Source organism: Podarcis bocagei (assembly GCF_964188305.1).
Source record: "Podarcis bocagei genome assembly, chromosome: W".
Classification (NCBI taxonomy): Eukaryota; Metazoa; Chordata; class Lepidosauria; order Squamata; family Lacertidae; genus Podarcis; species Podarcis bocagei.
Window position 1 is genome coordinate 63,886,440 of NC_138131.1, and position 14,759 is coordinate 63,901,198.

Here is a 14,759-nt window from a genome sequence, read left to right on the forward strand (position 1 = left end):
GGCAGAAAAGGGGGGCAAGGGTTCGGGTTATGTGGGGAGAATTCCGTGGGGTGCAGGTTTGAATTGTGTGGGGTGGGAGGCTCCGCCCACCCGGATCAGTGTCAGGGGAGCAAAGGTTTCCTGGTTGGGGGCAGAAAAAGTGGGGCAGGGGTTAGGATGGCGTGGGGCGCGGGTTGGAATTCTGTGGGGCCAATTCTGTGGGGCGCAGGTTGGAATTCTGTGGGGCCAATTCTGTGGGACGCGGGTTGGAATTCTGTGGGGCAGGGGTTGGAATTCCTTGGGCGCAGGTTCGGATTACGTGGGGAGAATTCTGTGGGGCGCGAGTTCGTATTGTGTGGGGAGAATTCTGTGGGGCGTGGGTTGGAATTCTGTGGGGCCAATTCTGTGGGGCTCGGGTTGGAATTCCTTGGGGCGCGGGTTCAAAAGGCCGGCGTCAAAGGTCTCCTGGTTGGGGGGCAGAAAATGTGGGGCAGAAGTTCAAATTCTGTGGGGCGCGGGTTGGAATTCTGTGGGGCAGGAAGCTCCTCCCATCAGGGGAGGAGTCAGGGGAGCGGCTTCGAATTCCATGGGGCCAAAAGCTCCACCCACCCGGATTGGGGTCAGAGGTTCGAATTCTGTGGGGCAGGAAGCTCCACCCACCCGGATTGAGGGGTCAGGGAAGCGGGTTCAAATTCCATGGGGCAGGAAGCTCTGCCCAGTGGGATTGAGGGGTCAGGGGTTGAGTCCTGTGGGGCAGGAAGCTCCTCCCCCCTAGATTGAATTCCATGGGGAAAGAAGCTCCGCCCACCCAGATGGGGGTCAGGGGTTCAAATCCTGTGGGGCAAGGAGCTCCGCCCACCCGCATTGAATTCCATGGGGCAGGAAGCTCCGCCCACCCAGATTGAATTCCATGGGGAAAGAAGCTCCGTCCACCCACCCACATTGGGGTCAGGGCTTTGAATTCCATGGGGAAAGAAGCTCCGCCCCCCCCACTTAGGGGTCAGGGCTTCAAATCCTGTGGGGCAAGGAGCTCCGCCCACCCAGATTGAATTCCATGGGGCAAGAAGCTCCACCCACCCAGCTTGGGGTCAGGGGTTCAAATTCCATGGGGAAAGAAGCTCCGCCCCCCACTTAGGGGTCAGGGTTAGGGGTCCGCCCCACTTAGGGGTCAGGGCTTCAAATCCTGTGGGGCAAGGAGCTCCGCCCACCCAGATTGAATTCCATGGGGCAAGAAGCTCCACCCACCCAGATTGGGGTCAGGGGTTCAAATTCCATGGGGAAAGAAGCTCCGCCCCCCACTTAGGGGTCAGGGTTAGGGGTCACCTGTTTGGTCAGCAGCGTCTGGACAGAAGACAAATCCCGGCCGTAATCGTCCGTCTTGAGGCTGTTCTCTTTCTCCCCTAGGATATGTGGGGCAGAGAAGTGGGGCGGGGTTAGTTCGGGGCAGCACGGACCCCTAACCCAACCCTAGCACTGACCCCTAACCTTGATGCCTAACCCTGACCCACACCTAGCACTGACCCCTAACCCAACCCTAGCACTGACCCCTAACCTTGACGCCTAACCCTGACCCACACCTAGCATTGACCCCTGACCCACACCTAGCACTGACCCCTAACCCAACCTAGCACTGACCCCTAACCCAACCCTAGCGCTGACCCCTAACCTTGACCCCTAACCCTGACCCACACCTAGCATTGACCCCTGACCCACACCTAGTACTGACCCCTAAGCCAACCCTAGCACTGACCCCTAACCTTGAGCCCTAACCCTGACCCACACCTAGCAGACCCCTGACCCACACCTAGCACTGACCCCTAACCTTGACCCCTAACCCTGACCCACACCTAGCATTGACCCCTGACCCACACCTAGCATTGACCCCTAACCCTAACCCAACCCTAGCACTGACCCCTAACCTTGACCCCTAACCCTGACCCACACCTAGCATTGACCCCTGACCCCCACCTAGCACTGACCCCTAACCTTGAGCCCTAACCCTGACCCACACCTAGCATTGACCCCTGACCCACACCTAGCACTGACCCCTAACCTTGGCCCCTAACCGACCCACACCATAATTGACCCCTGACCCACACCTAGCATTGACCCCTGACCCACACCTAGCACTGACCCCTAACCCTAACACTGACCCCTAACCTTGACCCCTGACCCTGACCCACACCTAGCATTGACCCCTGACCCACACCTAGCAGACCCCTGACCCACACCTAGCACTGACCCCTAACCTTGACCCCTAACCCTGACCCACACCTAGCATTGACCCCTGACCCACACCTAGCACTGACCCCTAACCTTGGCCCCTAACCGACCCACACCATAATTGACCCCTGACCCACACCTAGCATTGACCCCTGACCCACACCTAGCACTGACCCCTAACCCAACCCTAGCACTGACCCCTAACCTTGACCCCTAACCCTGACCCACACCTAGCATTGACTCCTGACCCACACCTAGCACTGACCCCTAACCCAACCCTAGCACTGACCCCTAACCTTGACCCCTAACCCTGACCCACACCTAGCATTGACCCCTGACCCCCACCTAGCACTGACCCCTAACCTTGAGCCCTAACCCTGACCCACACCTAGCATTGACTCCTGACCCACACCTAGCACTGACCCCTAACCCAACCCTAGCACTGACCCCTAACCTTGACCCCTAACCCTGACCCACACCTAGCATTGACCCCTGACCCACACCTAGCACTGACCCCTAACCTTGGCCCCTAACCGACCCACACCATAATTGACCCCTGACCCACACCTAGCATTGACCCCTGACCCACACCTAGCACTGACCCCTAACCCAACCCTAGCACTGACCCCTAACCTTGACCCCTAACCCTGACCCACACCTAGCATTGACTCCTGACCCACACCTAGCACTGACCCCTAACCCAACCCTAGCACTGACCCCTAACCTTGACCCCTAACCCTGACCCACACCTAGCATTGACCCCTGACCCCCACCTAGCACTGACCCCTAACCTTGAGCCCTAACCCTGACCCACACCTAGCATTGACCCCTGACCCACACCTAGCATTGACCCCTGACCCAACCCTAGCACTGACCCCTAAGCCAACCCTAGCACTGACCCCTAACCCTAATCCTGATCCCTAACCTAACCCTAGCACTGACCCCTAACTCTGCCCCTATTCCTACCCCCAACCCAACCCTGGCATTGACCCCTAACCTTGACCCTATTCCTACCCTAACCCTAGCACTGACCCCTAACCCAACCCTAGCATTGACCCCAACCCTATAATTGACCCCTAACCCTAGCCCTGACCCCTAACCCTTACCCAACCCCATCCCTGACCCCTAACCCAACCCTATAACTAACCCTAACATTCACCCCTAACCCTAACCTTAGCCCTATTCTTAACCCTATAATTGACCCCTAACTCTGACCCTAACCCAACCCTAGCACTGCCCCCTAACCCCGACCCCTAACCCTATTCCTAACCCTAACCCAACCCTATCCCTGACCCCTAACCCTGACCCAACCCTATCCCTGACCCCTAACCCCTAACCCTGACCCCTAACCCAACCCTATCCCTGACCCCTAACCCCTAACCCTAACCCACCCCTATCCCTGACCCCTAACCTGACCCCTAACCCTAACCCAACCCTATCCCTGACCCCTAACCCTAACCCAACCCTACCCCTGACCCCTAACCCTAACCCAACCCTATCCCTGACCCCTAACCCAACCTTAGCACTGCCCCCTAACCCTGACCCCTAACCCTATTCCTAACCCTAACCCAACCCTATCCCTGACCCCTAACCCAACCCTAACCCTAACCCCTAATATTTGTCTAATAATCCTCTAATAATCCCTCCTTCTTAGGATCTCTCACCTGGATGTTGGTGGGATCCTTGTAGGATTCTCATCATCCTAATAATCCTCTAATAATCCAACAATAGCCTCACATCCAACTATCTAATCACCCTAATAACCGCCTAATAATCCATCTAATAATCCTAAATAATGTCTAATAATCATCATCTAATCACCTAATAATCTAACTATAACCTCACATACAACCATCTCATCATCCTATTAGTGGTCTAATAATCCTCTAATAATCCCTCATTGGATTCTGTTCTCCATGTGATCCCCTGGATGTTGGTGGGATCCTTGTAGGATTCTGGTCATCCTAATAATCCTCTAAGAATCCTCTAATAATCTAACAATAACCTCACATCCAACCATCTGATCACCCTAATAACCCTCTAATAATAGCCTAATAATCCCTCCTTCTCAGGATCCCTCACCTGGATGTTGGTCGGATCCTTGTCGGATTCTCATCATCCTAATAATCCTCTAATAATCCTCTAATAATCCAACAATAACCTCACATCCAACCATCTAATCACCCTAATAACCACCTAATAATCCTCTAATAATCCAACAATAACCTCACATCCAACCATCTAATCATCCTAATAACCCTCTAATAATCGCCTAATAATCCCTCCTTCTCAGGATCCCTCACCTGGATGTTGGTGGGATCTTTGTAGGACTCGTCGCTGGCGGTCTGCAGCTTCTCGCTGATCCAGGCCTCGATCTCGTCGACGTCGCGGCTGAACTGCTGGAGGGTTTGGGACTCGCCCAGTTTGGAGCGCTTCTCGATCATCTGGGCCTTCAGGCGGCGCCACCTAGGGGGCGGGAGGAGGAACAAGAAATAATAAATATAATAATAATAATAATAATAATAATATCATCATTAGAATAATTAGAATAATAACAAAACAACAACAAGAATATATTACTATTATTATTAATTAAATAAGAATTAAACAGAAGAAATAATAAATATAATAATAAATATAATAACAAATATAATAATAAATATAATAATAATAATATCATCATTAGAATAATTAGAATAACAACAAAACAACAACAAGAATATATTACTATTATTATTAATTAAATAAGAATTAAACAGAAGAAATAATAAATATACTAATAATAATAATAATAATAATAATAATAATAATAATAATAATAATATCATTAGAATAATTAGAATAATAACAAGAATATATTACTATTATTATTAACTAAATAAGAATTAAACATAAGAAATAATAATAATAATAATAATAACATCATTAGACTAATTAGAATAATAACAAAACAACAACAATAATATATTACTATTATTATTATTTAAAGAAGAAGAATTATACATAAGAATAAGAATAATATATTATTCTTCATCTATCATACAGTATATTATTATTATTATATTTATATTTATAATATCATATATTATACAATATATTATTATATTTATATTTATAATATCCTATCTAAGAATAAAAATTATACATAATAAGAATACATAATACATACGAATAAGAATATTCTATTCTATTCTTCTATGGTTATAAATTAATAAATAAAGGAAAATATTGATAATCATCATTTATTCTTCTATTCTTCTATTCTATTCTCTTCTTCTATGGTTATAAATTAATAAATAAAGTAAAATATTGATAATAATTTTTAATTCTTTAATTAAAGATAAATAAACATTTATTATTCTATTCTTCTATTCTATTCTATTCTTCTATGGTTATAAATTAATAAATAAAGTAAAATATTGATAATAATCTTTAATTCTTTAATTAATCTTTATTCTATTCTTCTATTCTATTCTTCTATGGTTATAAATTAAGAAATAAAGTAAAATATTGATAATCATCTTTAATTCTTTAATTAAAGATAAATAATCATTTATTCTTCTATTCTTCTATTCTATTCTATTATTCTACGGTTATAAATTAATAAATAAAGTAAAATATTGATCTTTAATTCTTTAATTAATCTTTAATTAATTAATTCTTTAATTAAAACTTAAATAAATAAAATTCCATTTAGGGCAGCCTGAAAGCCCAGATCTCTTGCATGCACCCCAACCTAGAGAAAAATAAATAAATCAGATTTTTCCCACTGACCTGTCCAGAACTTCGTTACGCCGATTGGCAACGACTCCTTTGGCGTAGTGGTCGGCCGAAATCAGCTGTTCGGCGAACGATTGCAGAGCGGCAATTTTTTCCTCCTGGACGGGAAAAAAGGAAGAACGAAAGAAAAAATTCAGATGAAAAGAAAATTAAAACTGAAATTCAGATCAAAAGAAAAGAAAAATTCAGATGAAAAGAAAATTAAAACTGAAATTCAGATCAAAAGAAAAGAAAAATTCAGATGAAAAGAAAATTAAAACGAAAATTCAGATCAAAAGAAAAGAAAAATTCAGATGAAAATAAAATTAAAACGAAAATTCAGATCAAAAGAAAAGAAAAAATCAGATTAAATCGCCCGGAAGAAAGGAAAATTCTGGGCGATTAGTTAAATTAATTAAATTAAATTAAATTAATAAATCCGCTTTCCGCTGTCGACCGCCTCACCTGGACGTTGATCGCCTTGTCGAAATCCTCGTGCTTCTTAATTAGCGCCTCCACGCTGTCCAGCGAATCACCTTTGTCCTCCGTGTTGAGGAAAGCTTCCCGGGCCGCCATCCAGTTCTCCGCCTGCTCGCAGTCCCGGTGGAAGAGCTGTGGGGCAGAGGTGAGGGGTCGGGGGTGAGGGGGCGGAGCCGGACCCATAGATCTCCGCCCTCTGACCCATGGAAGCGAGGACTTCCTGTCTGCACAGGAAACGGGGTCCGGGTAGCGGGTTTGGGTCTGTCCCTCCGTGTTGGCCATGCAGATCCCTCTCTGCCCCCCAAGTAGGGGACCCTAGATGGTTCCAGGCGGTGCCCCCTATGTAGGACCCCCATAGATCTCCGCCCTCTGACCCATGGAAGCAAGGACTTCCTGTCTGCACAGGAAACAGGGTCCGGGTAGCGCCCTCCAGCTCTCTGCCTGGGGTGAGGGGTGAGGGGGCGGAGCTGGACCCATAGATCCCCGCCCTCTGACCCATGGAAGCGAGGACTTCCTGTCTGCACAGGAAACGGGATCTGGGCAGTGGGTGGAAGAGCTGTGGGGTCTGGGTAGCGCCCTCCAGTTCTCTGCCTGCTCGCAGTACCGGTGGAAGAGCTGTGGGGCAGAGGCGAGGGGTCGGGGTGAGGGGGCGGAGCCGGACCCATATGATCTCTGACCCACAGATTGAGCCCATCCCTCAGAAATGGGCTCCGGGTAGCGGGTTCTGGATGGTGCCCCCTATGTAGGAAACCCCTCTGACCCACAAGTGGGTCTTCCGGTGGGGGGCGGAGCTGGACCCATAGAACTCTGCCCTGTGACCCATGGAAGCGAGGACTTCCTGTCTGCACAGGAAATGGGGTCCGGGTAGCGCCCTCCAGTTCTCCGCCTGCTCGCAGTCCCGGTAGAAGAGCTGTGGGGCAGAGGCGAGGGGTCAGGGGTGAGGGGGCGGAGCTGGACCCATAGATCTCCGCCCTCTGACCCGTGGAAGCGAGGACTTCCTGTCTGCACAGGAAACGGGATCTGGGCAGTGGGTGGAAGAGCTGTGGGGCAGGTGTGGGGCAGAGCCGGACCCATAGATCTCCACCCTGTGACCCATGGAAGAACAGGACTTCCTGTCTGCACAGGAAATGGGGTCCGGGTAGCACCCTCCAGTTCTCTGCCTGGGATGAGGGGTGAGGGGGCAGAGCTGGACCCATAGATCCCCGCCCTCTGACCCATGGAAGCGAGGACTTCCTGTCTGCACAGGAAACAGGGTCTGGGTAGTGGGTTTGGAGGCAGCCCCAGAGGTTAGGGGTCAGAGCTCTCCGACCCACGGTAGACAAGGACTTCCTGTCTGCACAGGAAACGGGATCTGGGCAGTGGGTGGAAGAGCTGTGGGGTCCGGGTAGCGCCCTCCAGTTCTCCGCCTGCTCGCAGTCCCGGTGGAAGAGCTGTGGGGCAGAGGTGAGGGGTCGGGGGTGAGGGGGCGGAGTTAGACCCATAGAACTCTGCCCCACAGAACTCCGCCCTGTGACCCACGGAAGCCCAGGGCATAGCCGCTCCCCGTGTCAGCCAAACAGACCCCCAAGTAGGTCTTCCAGAAGAGCTGTGGGGCAGAGGTGAGGGGTCAGCGGTGAGGGGGCGGAGCTGGACCCATAGAACTCCGCCCCATAGAACTCCGCCCTGTGACCCACAGAAGCCCAGGACATAGCCGCTCCCCCTGTCGGCCAAGCAGACCCCCAGGTAGGTCTTCCAGAAGAGCTGTGGGGCAGAGGTGAGGGGTCAGGGGTGAGGGGGCGGAGCTGGACCCATAGATCTCCGCCCTCTGACCCATGGAAGAACGGGACTTCCTGTCTGCACAGGAAACGGGATCTGGGCAGTGGGTGGAAGAGCTGTGGGGCAGGCGTGGGGCGGAGGTTAGGAGGCAAGGGTGAGGGGGCGGAGCCGGACCCATAGGTCCCCGCCCTGTGACCCATGGAAGGACGGGACTTCCTGTCTGCACAGGAAACGGGATCTGGGCAGTGGGTGGAAGAGCTGTGGGGCAGGTGTGGGGCAGAGGTGAGGGGTCAGGGGTGAGGAGGCGGAGCTGGACCCATTGAACTCTGCCCTGTGACCCATGGAAGAACAGGACTTCCTGTCTGCACAGGAAATGGGGTCCGGGTATCGCCATCCAGTTCTCTGCCTGCTCACAGTCCCGGTGGAAGAGCTGTGGGGCAGAGGTTAGGGGTCGGGGTGAGGGGGCGGAGCTGGACCCATAGATCCGCGCCCTCTGACCCATGGAAGCGAGGACTACGTACTATATACTATGCTGTAAATTATATATAGTATAGTATGAATTATATATAGTATATATAGTATAAGTATACTATACTATACTATGCATTATATATTCTATACTATACTATACTATACTATACTATACTATACTATACTATACTATACTATACTATACTATACTATACTATACTATACTATATATATTGTACATATAGTATGCTATAAGTATACTATATACTATACTATAAATTATATTTAGTATAGTTTATAATCATATATAGCATACTACATATAGTATATATAGTATACTATAAGTATACTATATACTATACTATACATTATAAATAATATTATAAATACTATACTATGCTATGCTATGCTATGCTATGCTATGCTATACATTATAAATAGTATAGTATAAATTATACATACTATACTATACTATACTATACTATACTATACTATACTATACTATACTATACTATACTATACTATAAATTATATATACTATACTATAAATTATAAATAGTATACTATAAATCATACTATACTATACTATACATTATATATAGTATATTAAAACTTATACTATACTATACTATAAATTATAAATAGTATACTATAAATTATACATACTATACTATACTATACTATAAATTATATATACTATACTATACTATACTATACTATACTATACTATACTATACTATACTATAAATTATATATACTATACTATACTATACTATACTATACTATACTATACTATACTATACTATACTATACTATAAATTATATATACTATACTATACTATACTATACTATACTATACTATACTAAACTATACTATACTATACTATACTATAAATTATACATACTATACTATACTATACATTATATATATAGTATATTAAAACTATACTATACTATACTATACTATACTATACTATACTATACTATACTATACTATACTATACTATACATTATATATAGTATACTAAAACTTAAATATACTATACTATACTATAAATTATATATACTATACTATACTATACATTATACTATACATTATACTATACTATACTATACTATACTATACTATACTATACTCGACTCTACTCTACTCTACTCTACTCTACTCTAGCAAGCTCCTCCCCTCGGGAATCCCCATTTGCCTAGCCCTGCCTCCGGGCAAAGAGGCCCCGCCTCCGGGGAAGGAAGCCCCGCCCCCGGAACCGACCAATCACCTGCAGCTCCAGGCATTGGTCCAGCATCATCCGGCGCTGGACCCAGGCTTTCTCCAGGCCGGCCCTCTGCTGGTCGAGGACCCCTAACTTCTCCTTGATTTCCGGGCTGGCCTAATATACTATATACTATATACTATGCTGTAAATTATATATAGTATACTATGAATTATATATAGTATATATAGTATAAGTATACTATACTATGAATTATATATACTATACTATACTATACTATACTATACTATACTATACTATACTATACTATACTATACTATACTATACTATACTATACTATAAATTATATATACTATACTATAGTCAAAATAAAAAAATTCCTTCCTGTAGCACCTTAAAGACCAACTAAGTTAGTTCTTGGTATAAGCTTTCGTGTGCATGCACACTTCTTCAGATACACAGATATACTATACTATACTATACTATACTATACTATACTATACTATACTATACTATACTATACTATACTATACTATAAATTATACATACTATACTATACTATACATTATATATATAGTATATTAAAACTATACTATACTATACTATACTATACTATACTATACTATACATTATATATAGTATACTAAAACTTAAATATACTATACTATACTATAAATTATATATACTATACTATACTATACATTATACTATACTATACATTATACTCTACTCTACTCTACTCTACTCTACTCTACTCTAGCAAGCTCCTCCCCTCGGGAAGCCCCATTTGCCTAGCCCTGCCTCCGGGCAAAGAGGCCCCGCCTCCGGGGAAGGAAGCCCCGCCCCCGGAACCGACCAATCACCTGCAGCTCCAGGCATTGGTCCAGCATCATCCGGCGCTGGACCCAGGCTTTCTCCAGGCCGGCCCTCTGCTGGTCAAGGACCCCTAACTTCTCCTCGATTTCCGGGCTGGCCTAATATACTATATACTATATACTATGCTGTAAATTATATATAGTATACTATGAATTATATATAGTATATATAGTATAACTATACTATACTATGAATTATATATACTATACTATACTATACTATACTATACTATACTATACTATACTATACTATACTATACATTATATATAGTATACTATACTATACATTATACTATACTATACATTATACTATACTATACTATACTATACTATACTATACTCGACTCTACTCTACTCTACTCTACTCTAGCAAGCTCCTCCCCTCGGGAAGCCCCATTTGCCTAGCCCTGCCTCCGGGCAAAGAGGCCCCGCCTCCGGGGAAGGAAGCCCCGCCCCCGGAACCGACCAATCACCTGCAGCTCCAGGCATTGGTCCAGCATCATCCGGCGCTGGACCCAGGCTTTCTCCAGGCCGGCCCTCTGCTGGTCGAGGACCCCTAACTTCTCCTCGATTTCCGGGCTGGCCTAATATACTATATACTATATACTATGCTGTAAATTATATATAGTATACTATGAATTATATATAGTATATATAGTATAAGTATACTATACTATGCATTATATATACTATACTATACTATACTATACTATACTATACTATACTATACTATACTATACTATATATATTGTACATATAGTATGCTATAAGTATACTATATACTATACTATACATTATAAATAATATTATAAATACTGTACTATACTATGCTATGCTATGCTATACATTATAAATAGTATAGTATAAATTATACATACTATACTATACTATACTATACTATAAATTATATATACTATACTATAAATTATAAATAGTATACTATAAATCATACTATACTATACTATACATTATATATAGTCTATTAAAACTTATACTATAATATACTATAAATTATAAATAGTATACTATAAATTATACATACTATACTATACTATACTATAAATTATATATACTATACTATACTATACTATACATTATACTATACTATACATTATACTATACTATACTATACTATACTATACTATACTATACTATACTCTACTCTACTCTACTCTACTCTACTCTACTCTACTCTAGCAAGCTCCTCCCCTCGGGAAGCCCCATTTGCCTAGCCCTGCCTCCGGGCAAAGAGGCCCCGCCTCCGGGGAAGGAAGCCCCGCCCCCGGAACCGACCAATCACCTGCAGCTCCAGGCATTGGTCCAGCATCATCCAGCGCTGGACCCAGGCTTTCTCCAGGCCGGCCCTCTGCTGGTCGAGGACCCCTAACTTCTCCTCGATTTCCGGGCTGGCCTAATATACTATATACTATATACTATGCTGTAAATTATATATAGTATACTATGAATTATATATAGTATATATAGTATAAGTATACTATACTATGAATTATATATACTATACTATACTATACTATACTATACTATACTATACTATACTATACTATACTATACTATACTATACTATACTATACTATATATATTGTACATATAGTATGCTATAAGTATACTATATACTATACTATAGATTATATTTAGTATAGTTTATAATCATATATAGCATACTACATATAGTATATATAGTATACTATAAGTATACTATATACTATACTATACATTATAAATAATATTATAAATACTGTACTATACTATGCTATGCTATGCTATACATTATAAATAGTATAGTATAAATTATACATACTATACTATACTATACTATACTATACTATACTATACTATACTATACTATACATTATATATACTATACTATAAATTATAAATAGTATACTATAAATCATACTATACTATACTATACATTATATATGGTCTATTAGAACTTATACTATACTATACTATAAATTATAAATAGTATACTATAAATTATACATACTATACTATACTATACTATACTATACTATAAATTATATATACTATACTATACTATACTATACTATACTATACTATACTATACTATACTATAAATTATACATACTATACTATACTATACATTATATATATAGTATATTAAAACTATACTATACTATACTATACTATACTATACTATACTATACATTATATATAGTATACTAAAACTTAAATATACTATACTATACTATAAATTATATATACTATACTATACTATACATTATACTATACTATACATTATACTATACTCTACTCTACTATACTCTACTCTACTCTACTCTACTCTAGCAAGCTCCTCCCCTCGGGAAGCCCCATTTGCCTAGCCCTGCCTCCGGGCAAAGAGGCCCCGCCTCCGGGGAAGGAAGCCCCGCCCCCGGAACCGACCAATCACCTGCAGCTCCAGGCATTGGTCCAGCATCATCCGGCGCTGGACCCAGGCTTTCTCCAGGCCGGCCCTCTGCTGGTCGAGGACCCCTAACTTCTCCTCGATTTCCGGGCTGGCCTAATATACTATATACTATATACTATGCTGTAAATTATATATAGTATACTATGAATTATATATAGTATATATAGTATAACTATACTATACTATGAATTATATATACTATACTATACTATACTATACTATACTATACTATACTATACTATACTATACTATACTATACTATACTATACATTATATATACTATACTATACTATACATTATACTATACTATACATTATACTATTCTATACTATACTATACTCGACTCTACTCTACTCTACTCTACTCTACTCTAGCAAGCTCCTCCCCTCGGGAAGCCCCATTTGCCTAGCCCTGCCTCCGGGCAAAGAGGCCCCGCCTCCGGGGAAGGAAGCCCCGCCCCCGGAACCGACCAATCACCTGCAGCTCCAGGCATTGGTCCAGCATCATCCGGCGCTGGACCCAGGCTTTCTCCAGGCCGGCCCTCTGCTGGTCGAGGACCCCTAACTTCTCCTTGATTTCCGGGCTGGCCTAATATACTATATACTATATACTATGCTGTAAATTATATATAGTATACTATGAATTATATATAGTATATATAGTATAAGTATACTATACTATGAATTATATATACTATACTATACTATACTATACTATACTATACTATACTATACTATACTATACTATACTATACTATACTATATATTGTACATATAGTATGCTATAAGTATACTATATACTATACTATAGATTATATTTAGTATAGTTTATAATCATATATAGCATACCACATATAGTATATATAGTATACTATAAGTATACTATATACTATACTATACATTATAAATAATATTATAAATACTGTACTATACTATGCTATGCTATGCTATGCTATACATTATAAATAGTATAGTATAAATTATACATACTATACTATACTATACTATACTATACTATACTATACTATACTATAAATTATATATACTATACTATAAATTATAAATAGTATACTATAAATCATACTATACTATACTATACATTATATATAGTCTATTAGAACTTATACTATACTATACTATAAATTATAAATAGTATACTATAAATTATACATACTATACTATACTATACTATAAATTATATATACTATACTATACTATACTATACTATACTATACTATACTATACTATACTATACTATACTATACTATACTATAAATTATATATACTATACTATACTATACTATACTATACTATACTATACTATAAATTATACATAGAATCATAGAATCATAGAATCATAGAGTTGGAAGAGACCACAAGGGCCATCGAGTCCAACCCCCTGCCAAGCAGGAAACACCATCAGAGCACTCCTGACATATGGTTGTCAAGCCTCTGCTTAAAGACATCCAAAGAAGGAGACTCCACCACACTCCTTGGCAGCAAATTCCACTGTCGAACAGCTCTTACTGTCAGGAAG

General features: G+C 41.9%; 1 protein-coding gene and 1 pseudogene across 2 annotated transcripts in view; one reads left to right on the forward strand and one right to left on the reverse strand.

The window, feature by feature from the left end:
• Window positions 1-14,759, forward strand: part of LOC308578205 (protein CIMAP1C-like) — a 797,869-nt pseudogene that overhangs the window by 422,386 nt on the left and 360,724 nt on the right. The gene's annotated exons all lie outside the window — the stretch shown is intronic.
• LOC308578025 (spectrin alpha chain, non-erythrocytic 1-like) lies at window positions 4,171-10,051 on the reverse strand. Its single transcript, XM_081178325.1, has 4 exons — window positions 9,942-10,051; window positions 6,427-6,573; window positions 5,977-6,080; window positions 4,171-4,668 (listed from the first exon to the last, which is right to left on the reverse strand). The coding sequence occupies exons 1-4, from the start codon at window positions 9,969-9,971 to the stop codon at window positions 4,464-4,466; spliced, it is 486 nt and encodes a 161-aa protein (XP_081034451.1). The 5' UTR covers window positions 9,972-10,051; the 3' UTR covers window positions 4,171-4,463.

What these genes read in the sequence shown, in the direction of transcription:
- LOC308578025 (XM_081178325.1), bottom strand. Translation starts at nt 9,971, where the DNA reads ATGATGCTGGACCAATGCCTGGAGCTGCAG. An exon ending in ACCAATGCCTGGAGCTGCAG is followed by an intron (nt 6,574 to 9,941) that starts GTGATTGGTCGG and finishes TCTGCCCCACAG; the next exon opens with CTCTTCCACCGGGACTGCGA. An exon ending in ACAAGGCGATCAACGTCCAG is followed by an intron (nt 6,081 to 6,426) that starts GTGAGGCGGTCG and finishes TTTCCCGTCCAG; the next exon opens with GAGGAAAAAATTGCCGCTCT.